Below are 13,686 nucleotides of genomic sequence, written 5' to 3' on the forward strand. Positions count from 1 at the left end.
AATGTGATTTCTCAGAAATAAAGTTGAAACATTTAAAAGTAGTGGCCATAACTAGAATCAACCCACTTTTTTTGCACCTGTAAAATGTGTCATGTGACAACAAAGTTGATTCTGATTCTGACAGGTGGATGGGAAGTTCACTGGACCACACTACCAGAAGCAAGCCTGGCATGTCGCGACCTCCTCTGCTGTGGTTGTAAAAAGGGGTGTTGTGGAAGATGCAAATGTGCCAAGGCAGCACTTCAGTGCGCTGCCCTTTGCTACTGTGGTGGACTGTGTCATCATACGTAGCTTTGTGTTGTCACACTTTCTTTCCTCTTTGGCTTTATTAAAAATGCCTTTAGGCTAAATGGTATCCTGTCTCTGTACTGCTGTATAGTTCCACTTTGGCCATTGCTATAACACACATGCATTTATGGCATATCTGTCAACATCTTAGAAAATGTGTACAGTACACTCTACCGAAATTTTGATGGTTTTTACTATTATTTAATTAAATGAATGCCAGAAATATGTAGCTAGGTAGTTGCCAGCATGTTGTAAATAGTACCACTGTATTCCTCATCCTTGAAAATGTAGGATTAGCCACCAGGATCAGGATCCTAGGTGGTCTAGAACCTGAGTTACAGGTAAAATCACAGCAGGTGGCAGCGATTTTGAAAAATGGTTGCCAAGGTTACCACGGGACAAATCTGCGATGGCCCTATAGCCAAAAATTATGCTTAAGGCATGCTCTAACAGTGTGCCAAATTTCATGCTTGTATCGTAAAGTACATGGTTTTCCGCATAGCCACGGGACTAAACAATGTAGTGTTTATTTGTCAAAAACTTGCTCAGATGAACATGCACACACACTGTGTAGGGCAGTTTATCGTAAAGTCAGAGAGCTGTTTGCCATTCATGGTGTGGCCAGTCAACCTAAAATTAAAATGTAACTAAGCCGCTCTTTTTAAATTGAGTGTGGGTGGGTGGTAGTCCCAATGGTTTTGTCCCTTGATCTTGGTCTTTTGGCGTTTAAAGGGGGCATTTTATCACAGGAGCAAATGCAAAGCCAAACTGAGCATTTTACTAGCGTAGGAAAACAACATTACAAGCGTGATCTGTGAAAACATTGACAATTCACATCCCTACTTTAAATATGAAGTTACTCTTTCAGTTTTCTACACAGAATAAATCTACACTATAGGGGCATATGCTGCTAGAGACTGCAAAAAGTAAGAACGAATAGCTTTACCCTGCTAGCTGCTGAAGTTCCTTAGAAAGAGTTGAAAGATATCAAGGGCACAAAGCCATGCCTTCATGCATTACTAATGCCACCACCCACACTACAGTGAATAGCCGTAAGTGGTACTTTGCAGTACACTATCAAGGTTATAGACAAAAGTTTAAGAGCTCAACTAAAACATGCAATTTGAGAATATGGAACGCCCTGTGTGTGTTGTGGATGGTCTACACGTCCGCAGTGACAAGCATCAGAAGTGTGTCAATCACCATTCCCCTTTAGGTTAGTTAGACTTGTCGAGGTAGAAAAGTAGGAAATGCATACCCAGATTAGCGGGATGCCAGCCAAGGAAAAAGAAGAAGTTAAGAAAAGTAAATGCTCTAGGATAAAAAGAGCAATGTGGGAATTGAAGCCTAGTGTTGAACTCTAGGAAATGTATTCTGCACTGCAGGCACAGTTTTTTTTTTTTTTACCCAGGTGACAGGACTGAAAGGCCCAGAAAAAATAATTGTCTTGATTTCCACTAATATCGCTATTTATGAGGTCATGGATTCACAATGAAGTTTGCCTCTAAATTAATGTATGTACTGGCAAAAAGAATGAGTCTTTCTCTCACATTAATTTCTATTGTGTAAGAGAGACATACATTTGTGATAAATTTTAAGGTAAATGTGTATACTCCAAAACTAGGCAGACTGAATTGTTACGTGTTTTTCAAATATTGACTGATACTGCTGATTGGCTCATCTCTCTGCACCGACTTCCCACACACTAGGAGACATTGTCCAATAGAAAATGACAGCGCTGATGCTTCAAGTCAGATAAACACAGAAACACAGAAACACAGAAACACAGAAACACACACACACACACACACACACACACACACACACACACACACACACGTCTTAAAACTATCTTGTTTTTATATACTAGACTTATTTACATCATTTTTAGGTTGTGGACAGATGAAAATGATGACAGACATGATTTTTTCAACAATCATGCCACTACCCAAACAGCAAACTAACTCAAACTCACATAACATATATGACTGACATTTTTTGCAACTAGCCTGCAAAGTACACACACACACACACACACACACACACACACACACACACACACACACACACACACACACACACACACACACACACACACACACACAAACACTTTTACTTCAACCTTGCTTTGTAATACCCCCACACACAATGCATTCCCACAAAGAAAACCAGAAATTCAGAAACATAATACTTCTTGACAGGCCACTTTGGTTGAACTTTTGCTCAGGACACTGGCAAGTAATAGTAGTTAAAACACACAGACATACACATGCTCACTCACAGCAGTTGTTCCAGTTTGGGAAGGACATCAGAGGACATTGGAGGGGGCACCCTAGGAAGGGCTGTTTCCATGACAGTCTGGCCTGTGTTTATGTGTGTGTGTGTGTACTTGCATGTGTGGGCATGTGTTGGCCTGCTTGTGTGTGTGAGTGTCCGTGAATCCTCATCATAGTGTGTGTGTATATGTGGGATCCTCTCTTTTATCCCCGTGGTGTCCTCTTTCTAACCTCGTTTATCTGTCTGGTTATGTAAGTGTGCGACACACTGTCAGGGCCAGCAGACATCCTCCGTCCCCCCAAAGCATTCTGAGCCTGACAGCCTCACAGCTCCACTCGCAGCCTGAACAACATGGACCTAAGTTACACCCTGAAGTGACCTTCTGATGCCAGCTGCGGCCTTGCGAATGTCAGAGGTTTTTCAAGTTAACTGTCACAAACTTGAATAGATGATCGTAATGTAGACAGCACAATTATGCTGATTTGTGACTGCATATGCAAAAAAAAAAAAAAAGAAAAAGAAAAAAAAAAAAGAAATTTGCAAAAATTATAGAATACTCAAGGAATTGTTTCTTCAGTCCGTTGGATGATGTTGTTCCACTTTAATCGGGGGTGTTGTCAAAGCAGATGTTAAAGTCCTGTTAATCAAGGGTGGACTGTAAAGGTGGAACTGATGTTGTTGTAAATGCAGAGCAGGGACTTTTCCACTCCCTTGGGTTATTTTACTGGCTGGCCTGACACTTATTGAACTGAGCAGCCTGAGCAGTTAATTGCAGCTGAATCAACAACAAAACACACTTTAGCAAAAATTGATTTTTAAAATACTCAAAACATATGCAGTGATTTCAGTCAATGAGTGTGACCTTAACATGCTAGTTGTATGCTAACATTTGTACAATGGGCAACCTGTGGTTTATTGACAAGGGAATCAATTGAATATTTTTGTTTGGAAACATACTGAATATTCAAACAGTTGCTCAGTGGAGAGGAAGAATAATCAATCACATAAATATTCACTAGTGCATCTTTCACAGACAACTATGCAAACTCCAGAAACACAGACATCTTCAACATTAGCTGCAAGGGGAAATGTACAGACAAAATCTGATTCATTCCAATATAAATGTTAGAATTTTAAAGCACCAGCCAGCTGGGTAGGAGGGAAGATGAGGGAGGACAAACCCAAAATGAGCCGTCTATTTATTGACTTACCTGCCGCAAGGAATGTCCAACCTTCCTGAGGAATGAACATGGCCCGAGGATGAACTGTCACCACCTCCTCCTCCTTTCCTGAGGGAACCAAACACACAGCCCTGAGGGACACCTCGACATATGACACCTCAACACAAAATTCTACATATTGCACAATTATATAATAACACAAAATGCATGCTGTTGCAAATGTATAGACAATGTCAGTTTTTAAAAAAACAAAACAAAAAAACAAACAAACTGCAATGATTTGCATAGTTGGTGGTGGGGGTTCTCCCATAAATATGGAGAGCATCTGAGCGGATGGTGGCTCTAGAGAGAGGGAGAGGGTGACAGCTGCCACCTTACAAATAGGCCTGGGCACCACAGCTGCTACCCCAATTTTGGAACAATATGATTAAAAAAAAAAAAAAAAAATGACAAAATATATTGTTGGTGGGCAGAAGACCAAAACTCCAATAACCAAGTCTCAGTGAACACAACACTTGTGGCCAAGAGCAAGTGAAAAGCAGCATTAGATTAGATGATGTCGAAGTTATATGAGTAGCAGCCTAGCTGGTAGCAACAGCTTGTTGGGTGTGCAGGGAACACATGACAGACAGTAAATAATTTCAAGAGTGATGGGACTACATGGTGGGTTCTCCACTTTCAAAAGGACTTTAGAGGTTTTTATGGCAGAAAACCAATAGCTGCTGGACTGCTATAATGAAAACATTAAGCAAGAAGCTGCAGAAAACTTCAATAGTTTTTTAAAAATTTATCTGCTTGGCTGTTGCTATTGGGAAGAGAAGAGCTGTCTGTCACACTTCCCACTACACTGAAGAAGGGTTAAAGCTGAATTTTATTCCCTTAAACAGTAAAAAAACAAAAACAAAAACAAACCAACACCACTTGAAAACAGCTTCATCACAGTCCAAAAAGATCCCAATTTCTTGTGAGTTGGAAGGACACCTTTCCACAAGGTGGCTCCTCCCAGCTGGTGAAAAGATCAGATTAAGGAATGTAATATAGCACTTTATGCATCAAACTGGTTTGGGAAGATGTTTGGAAAGATATTTTGAATTGTTAAAATATGCAATATAAATGATGATTTTTTTAAAAGGAAACAAAAAAAATTGTTCATTTTAAGAAACCTGGCCCACTTATTTTTTTATTTTGTATATTTACTATATACATAGTATTTCGTATTCACTTAATCAATTAACTGATGGATGATTGATGATGTATGCTAGTTATTTTTTTTTTTTTTAACAAATTTCAGTATTACAGTGCTTGCAGTTCACTTGTTTATTTTGTTTTTGTTATTAAGTAATTGTTATTTTCTTGTTGTCTGATATCAAATATGTGGTAGTGATATCTGCTTTAGGTAGTTTATGTGTAACATAGTTTTGTTAAATAATTAGACTCATACTAGTGCTGAATTGAATGTAAGAGCTATCACAGTAGATTATCAGGACAATGTGTGTGTGTGTGTGTGTGTGTGTGTATTTGCCAGATAGAGAGAAGGAGAGTGGCCGGGGCATGAGACAGGTGATGAAGAACTAACATTGACATCTGACTTAATGAGGAGTTAAGTTATGGAGCAGTAACTCCCCATTCAGAGGCAAATCAAAATCCAATCATGGTTAGTGAATCACTGTATATCCATGCTCTGCAATAGAGTTGGACTGAAGTGCTGATCTAGGTAAGCAAAAAACAACGCCTTGCATCGGAATGGACAGTCACCACCCACGTCAGCATGACGAAAACACATACACAGCAAACGCAGTAAACATATATGCACACGCACATGCAGACATACGCACAAACATATACAGTACATGCTGACGCTGAAATCATGACCTCTCTTGCTCACACACACACACACACACACACACACACACACACACACACACACACACACACACACACACACACACACACACACACACACACACAGGAGCATCTTAATCAGCTGTGAGTAGGGCTTCCACGTCTCACCTTAAGACTCAAAGGGATGAGTGATAAAGATGATGACAGAGAAAGAGAAGGAGGAATGCTGATACAGGAAAAGAAAGGTTGGCAGGAGGGGTGGAAGCAGGGAGAGGGAGAGAAAGAGAAAGATTTGATGACAAGGAGCTTTGGGAATTTGAGTGAGTGAGGAACAGAGAGGTGCTGATGCTAGCACCAATGAATCAGTCAGAGACAGAGAGACAGAGATTGTGCATAGCGACAGAGTAAGAGCGTGAAGGACAGAAATAGAGCTGTAAAACTGAGAGTGGGGCATGTCTCTGCTGGCCATGTCTCCCAGTTGATTGACAGCAGAGTCAATGTGGTCTGGTGATGCCACACGATGGGTGGATTTGTTTATTCACTCCCCGATAAAGAAATTTGATGTTGATCATTCCATTCACATACAGGTGGTGTCTGGACAGTAACAGGTGTGAGCACAAGGCTTCATGGATGGATGGACAGAAGGATCATACATTAAGGACAAGATTACAGCAGGATACACATCATAGTCCAGTAGTATTATGGCTCACTACCTATCACATCCATTACTAATAGCACTAATGATCCCTGTCAAATTCTACCTAGAAAAGGCCATTTTACCAAAAACAAATATATCATACAATTAATAATGTCATCACTCAATATAGAAGGTAGATGACATAAAATAGGCAGCATATTTTTAAGTACTGAAAACGGTATCAACATTAAAGCATTATCAGGGACTGAGGATGAACAGAGCTGGAGCTGCTGACAGTATCTGGAGCAACTGCAGAAAACAACATGCAGTCAGGGAGCTGACAGGATAAAGAGGAAAGCAGAGGGAGCATGTTATTTTAGCCAAATTCTGTCATGCATCATAACTGCATTGTAATATAATTGCTGTGGAGCTCTCAGGCATCTGTGGCACATAACGATGAGTCAGATGAGTTTTCCCAACCGTGCTGCTGTGGCAACTTTGACAAAATGACCATGTGCCATGTGCAGCTAGGGTAAGACCATTAAACCAAAAGTCTTTTTTCAAAAAAGAGGAGGGCAGCAATCTTTTGTCTGAGACAACACAAAGGCTCAGAGGTTCACAGAACTAGAGAGAAGTGGTACTGGTTGAATTCAACTTTAGAGATGTTGGGGTACATGATTATCCTGAGATAACGGTCATAACTCCTGCATCTACTCTGAACGCTGTATGCAAAGGTATTACAGTGATATTACATCTGTCATTATTACAACCAAACACAAACTAGATGATGGCACTGAAATGTCTAATTCAATTCATAACATCTAGGAAGTAATTTTAACTGGAGACTACATTTTTGATCAAGAATGAAATTTCAAAGCTGGAATACTCATGCTTGCCAAAGTGCGGCCATGTATCTGGCTTTACAGAATACTCCAGCCCTTGTCTCCAGTGACACTAGCAGGACATTATACACTATAACCCAGATACTAAGGTACCATCAGAGAGGAGAGCCTATAATGCATAGAAATAGATAGCTGTTAGCTAATGTTGCTGTCGTATCTGTGACTTCAAGACGGCCAAACAGTCAATCAAAACTAAGGAAATATTTCCTTCCCAACCTTAAATATTAATGACTGGCTGAAAAGACAGACAAAATAAGATATTTTTTTTACTTTCTTAGAGGGAGTGTGGAGGCTGGATTGGGGGCAGCTGCACCTCTGGTGGTAGTATGGCCAGGAAACTAAATTAAGTGCATGGTTTCAAGATATCCCATATGCACATATTTTTAATTGTGGAAATGGAAATCAATGTACAATTACATTAGGGTAACTATGCAGTTTTAATTACCACAATCATAAAATCAAATGAATGCAATACAACTTGGAGGCATACATACAAATCAAGAGGAGACACTTTTTAGTGACCAGACTACTGGCACAGACTTTTATCATCCTCATAAAACCTTTTTTATTAGCTCTATGCTCATCAGGGTTTGTATGCCCCGTGAGATGTTGCCCTCTCTCTCTCTCTCTCCCACACACACACACACACACACACACACACACACACACGCACAAACATTTATCACTGTCTCGTCCTCTCAAGAGAGTATGTGTGTGTGGTGTGTGTGTGCCTTACCTTGGACATACTGCTTCTTAATGATTTGGACCGGTTGTCTTGGGAGCGCCTGGAAGTTCTAGATTGGGAAAACACACCCTGTAAGCGAGTTGGAGTAACTGTTGACCTACACAGTGTGTGTGTATACATAGCTGTGTGTATAATATCCTGTAGCATCTGCCTGGAAACAGTGTCTCATTACTCTACGTAAGTGGGTCTTTCCCTTTTTAACATTGGGTTTTGTGCAGATAAATGATGTTTCACTGTGGAAACCTACATCAACTGATCTACTGTAGCAAGTGCACACAGCAAGGAAAAGAGAGAAAGGTCGGCATTGAAGCCATATATGTACATATATATATAAGAAGCCAGTCCAAGCATGGTCTTTTGATGCTGTAATGAAGGAGTGGGAGATGTGTTGAGGTGATCTTGTGAGTGTTCACACATGCACATTAAAAAATCGTTTCATTCTGATCCCATTTTCAAAGGAGCTTGCTGGGAGTGCCTGTAGACATGCAATATACGTTTTAATATTTTTATAATGTTACTAATGATACCTTTTCTTTGTATACTAGTCTTAAATATACTATTTTTGTAGTTTAGGTATTCTTAACACATGTTTCATAATCAGTAATTCATTTTTATGTAAACACTCAAGGCTTTCAGATAAGTCACAAGTGTAAATAAATCTATGCTTCCTCCCATATAGCCTACTTGAAGTATTGTAATTATTTGCTGCATAAACTGTAGAGGCTCTAAAATGTATTCAACTACTCTGACTTTTTCATGTTTTATTGTTTCATAACATGGAATCATGGGGGATTTAAGTAGTGAAAACAAATTTCTACAAATCAATCTAAGCCAAGTACAAATATAAAACCTAATATAATGTATTTCATGACTGTTCTCCTGTTGAGTCAGCCTTGATTCTATTTGGATAAATCGCTATCATCATTGCACACCCAGATACTACTATATTTACCCATTCTTCTTTGCTCCTGTTGTGGATGGAAACCATGTACGCAATTGTACAGCATGTAAAGCAAATGTACAACAATTTCCGAGTCCTGACACAAACTGTCGGTTGGAGAGAAGTCAGAACTCTGACTTGGCCACCACAGGGTACTAACCATTTTGTGTTTAAGTCATTCCTGTGTGATACTGGCTTTGTGTTTGGGGTCACTGTCCAGCGATAAGTTGAATCTCCAGAATTTCCTTTTACCCTACACTGATTCATTTTCCATTCATTCTTCACCCACTTCCAGGCCCTGCAGCAGAGAGAACATCCCCATAGCATGATGCTGTCACCATCTTGGTTTACAGTAATAGTGTGTTCATGTTAGGCTTGCACCAAACAGTTAAGATTTTCAGGCAACGTGTCTTCTATAGATATCAAACCCCCCCTTCCCTTTCTGCAGCCAAATTGTCCCTGTGGTCTGCCTCCAACTTGGGTCTTTGCCTAATATCTTTGAACCAATTCCTACATTGGGCAATGTAGTTCTTAGACCACAGCAACATGTTAACGGAATGTGTTATCTCCTCCCAGTCTAATTTAACATTGATAATTCTGCACCTCCCACACAAGGCCATCAGTTCACTCTTGGCAGAGGTTTTTGTGGTGGAACTGCTCTTGACTGTTCTCTTCCATCTCAAAATTGTCTGAGTTCACTGGTGCAGACTGTATTGCCGTTGAAAGGAGGATTTGATTTGATTTGATTTGTAATTACTGAAGCCAGGCCCATCACACCTACTGACAATGTACCCCTGCTAATCTTACCTGCTTCCAACTACACCTTAAGTGTTCCATGCTCCTGTAGCTACAGCATTGTCAAGACTGGTTCACAGTCTTGCACTGGTTCGAGACTAACACTTTGTGCAGTGCATTACCAACTCATGAAAATAAAGCCCTACCCGCTCCAAGAATGTGGTTCTATAGCTGAGCCTGTGTCGTGAATGTAAAATGTACTGTCTGATCAAACAGCTGACAGCATGTGACAGCATATTAAGGCCAAAGGTATACAGACTACACAGAAAATGCACAGTACAGAATATACAGAAAGTACACAGAAAGCTTTGTATAACAGTGTGTTGTCATCAGTGTAAAGAATATACAGAAGGCTACACAACTCTAAGGTGACCCAGTAGAAATTCTCAGAGTTTTGCTGATGTGAAAACCCACAGTTCAAACCACAGTATCAGAATCTATACCAAAGTTGCTGTTAAGTTTATCTACTGAATGACGGACTGGACTCCTGTACTCTAAGTGCTTATAACAAGCAAGGTAAGTTTAGCATCTTGTGCAAAACAACAATATGCTAACTGAAGTGGGACACGAAGCACTCAGTTTTCGGTAAAGGCCCTTTCAAAAACTGTTTTGTAACCAGCAAATTTAAAGTGAGGGGCCGCAAGTCATTAAGGCCTTTAGTGTGGTAACTATTAGCAACCTGCACCACTGTGGGCCATTCACATAAATATGGCACCCTCTTCTGGGTGAGTGACAGCTGCAAGATATAATTAAAATTGGGACCTTAGCTGCCCTGCACACACTTAGTCACACTATGTTCATCAAAAAGAAGGGGTTACAAGACAGTAAACAAAAAATTGCCCAAAACTTCCTAAAATCACGATAATCAAATTTCAAATAACACTAATTGAAATCCTGTGCCAACTGCCAATCGGCTTCCTTTTTTAAACCCCCAAATCATTTTCAAACTGTCCCAGCCCAAAATTACATTAATTCACAGTTAAATATATTTTTAAGTCTGTCTCCTTTTCAAATAAACATCCCATGTAGAGTACGACCAGCAAACTTAAAAAATATCCAAGGCACACTGTTCCGTTGAAAAAATGTTAAATTGGCTTATTATTGGCTAAGTATGATTTAAAAACCTGGCTGCTGACCAGTGCATTTCAGCTCCATGAGCTTTCATCAGGTTGCACAGGATATTTATTTAAAAAAGGAGATTAATTTAAAAATGTATTTTCCATCAATCAAACCCTCTCCAAAGAGCACCTGATTCCCATTTGCCTGATTGAGGACCCACGCAGTGTTACTGATCCACTCTTTTCTCTTCTACATTACTCATACTTGGCAGTGCCCAGTATGAAAAACTGTATCTTTGTAATTATTTACTGCATTACTTACTTACTGCACAAATCTGTGATGTTATTATTATTTAACTGCATTTTTGAGCGATCTGAGTGTACTTGCTATTAGAGCAGACCTTTACAGTTTTGTCAGGGACAACAACATCCTCACAGTATGATACTTGGTATGATACTCAGCTGTAAATAACTCTCACCTGGTCAACTGACAGCAACGCTGCAGCCCAACTGCCAAACACCACCGAATTAATACTGGTAATAACATAACTGCATACATTTGTAAAACATTCTCTATATCGTGTCTACATGCTAGATATAACTGTTTACAGCAACCATGGCGGTGACATGTCATAATCTTGATGTGTTCATAGCACATGCTTACAAGCATTGGTTAGTAAGTAATACTGTTTTTCTGTGGCATTAAAGGTTATGATTCAGTGTTGTATACAAGTTGACAGTGTCCCTAAATGTGTAAAGTAAAAGAAAAAATATACGGGAAAATATACGTGAGTGTGTATGGAGTGTGCCCTCTCCATTGCTGCCCGTAGGCTCCATTCTGTTTAAGCTTATCAGTGTCAGGTGTATGTTAAGGTGTATGTTAAGGCAAGATTAGTTAAGTATAGTATAGCGCTTCATGCAGGTTTGGATGTAATAAAGATTTATAATTAATCAATGTTTAGTTTGTTAAAATCAATTGTAAAGTTTCCCATTCATTGAGTTCCCGAATACCCCTTTTCTCTCCCAAGTGTGCAAAGCAACACACTTTGTGCTTTGCTTGGCTGCAATCAAATGAAAAATGAAAAAAGCATCTAGAGACCCTGGCCAGCCCAACAATCTATCAAGTTCTCAGACACGTCACCTAAAATAGGAGCAGCTTGACGCTTGCCAAGCCCTTAGATGACCTGGCATTGGCCTGCTGAGGAATCTAAAACCATGCTGATGGACACACACACACACACACACACACCAACGAGGTCCCATGGGTACATACATACTGCACACACACAAAATTACAACTATGCCATGTTGTTTGCCTGGAGGAAGAAACACAGAGGGAAAGTGGAAAGGCACACACACACACACACCCACACACACACATGCAGTTTGATGGAGAACAGGGAAAGGCTTGCCTGGACTCAGCGGTTCCATTCTAATCCCTGATAATCCACACTCTACCATGTGGCTCCCACTGTACACACCCCACCCTTACACGAACACACACATACACACTGCACCAATGAAGTTGTACAAGGAATCAAGCAGTGTGTGTGTGTGTGTGTGTGTGTGTGTGTGTGTGTGTGTGTGTGTGTGTGTGCATGCACATGTGCAAATCTAATACACCAAGAATGACGTCAGATGTGCTGCATTAGAGGTTATCAGAAACATATAGTGAGCACCACCACACATACACACACAGATAATGAACACACACATACACAGAATGTGCAACCATTTGTCAAGAATTAGAGCATCAGTGACAGGGATGGAGATGTAAACAAAGACATGATGCAATCCAAATGGCCAGCAGGCCTAGAAACACACACACACACACACAGACACAGACACACACGCACAAAACATACTACTTTTTTCCTGCCATGCTTGTATGTGGGTGGTTTGAACCAGGGTCTGAACGGTTGATTGTGTGTCATGCAGAGATAGAGAAAAGCTCCCTGCTTCCACTGCTCATTCATTATTCACAAGAGAGAGAACAAGAGAGAGGGAGAGAGAGGGATAGGGAGAGAGAGAGAGAGAGAGAGAAGGAGCAAGGACTGCAGTCAGTGACAGGGTGTGGACAATCAAAGCTTTACATTGAAACAAGTAGCCACATACATAAAAACACACACAACAAACACACATAAAAAACACACACCCAGCTATATTTTCTCCATTGACACGGCAACCACAAGCACACGCCATACACTCAACATACACCCACCAAACTCCATCACACATACACATAAGCAGAGTGAGAGCGCTACTGCAGCTGTACATAAAATATACATACAATTAAACTACCTGACCCGCTGTGTGTGTGTGTGTGTGTGTGTGTGTGTGTGTGTGTGTGTGTGAGACAGAATGAGTCAGGAGAGCTGCAGGTAGTTTTGCATTCATTCAGTTGAAGCCTTCTCACTGTGTAAGTATGAATGTGTGGGTGTGTGTATATATGCATGTGTGCATGTGTGTGTATGTCTTGTCCTGTGCTGTAGCCCAGTAAATCAGGTCAGGATGTGCAGGCTCAGCTTTCCCATCATGCACTGTGGGTACAGGACACATCAGCATTAAGCACAGGAAGACTCTCACTCACACACACACACACACACACACACACACACACACACACACACACACACACACACACACACACACACACACACACACACACACACTCCACACATATACAGAGCACAGTGAGTGACAGACAGTCAGCATATGCTCCCTATTCCTTGCAAACCCAGACTTCTCTCCTAAGTTTATTCAGAAGTTCACTGCTGATGCACACAAACACACACAAAAAAACCCATTCACACACAATAACAAACAGACACACAGTTACACAGTAGGTTACGGACAAGCACACACACAGAGAAACACCATGTTTACGGCACATCTCTGTTGCTCTCCCCCATAATATGAGTTTGTCTCATTTGCAAAGAAGATTCCTAGTTAGGTAGCATTTTTAAAAAACTTTGGTCAACCTGTAATGTAACCAGCCTTGCACAGCCGCTAGTCATCCTG

The 13,686-nt window shown here is 40.5% G+C and overlaps 1 protein-coding gene across 1 annotated transcript in view; it reads right to left on the bottom strand.

Annotated features, from left to right (window-relative positions):
• The window catches only part of poln (polymerase (DNA directed) nu), a 73,123-nt gene that overhangs the window by 26,566 nt on the left and 32,871 nt on the right, over positions 1–13,686 (bottom strand). Inside the window, exons 13-14 of the mRNA XM_030075726.1 lie at positions 7,864–7,921; positions 3,777–3,854 (exon numbers count right to left, since the gene is read on the bottom strand). Of these exons, the coding sequence (XP_029931586.1) occupies positions 3,777–3,854; positions 7,864–7,921 (136 nt within the window). The remainder of the gene's footprint in view (positions 1–3,776; positions 3,855–7,863; positions 7,922–13,686) is intronic.

Source organism: Myripristis murdjan, chromosome 18, assembly GCF_902150065.1.
Source record: "Myripristis murdjan chromosome 18, fMyrMur1.1, whole genome shotgun sequence".
Lineage (NCBI taxonomy): Eukaryota > Metazoa > Chordata > Actinopteri > Holocentriformes > Holocentridae > Myripristis > Myripristis murdjan.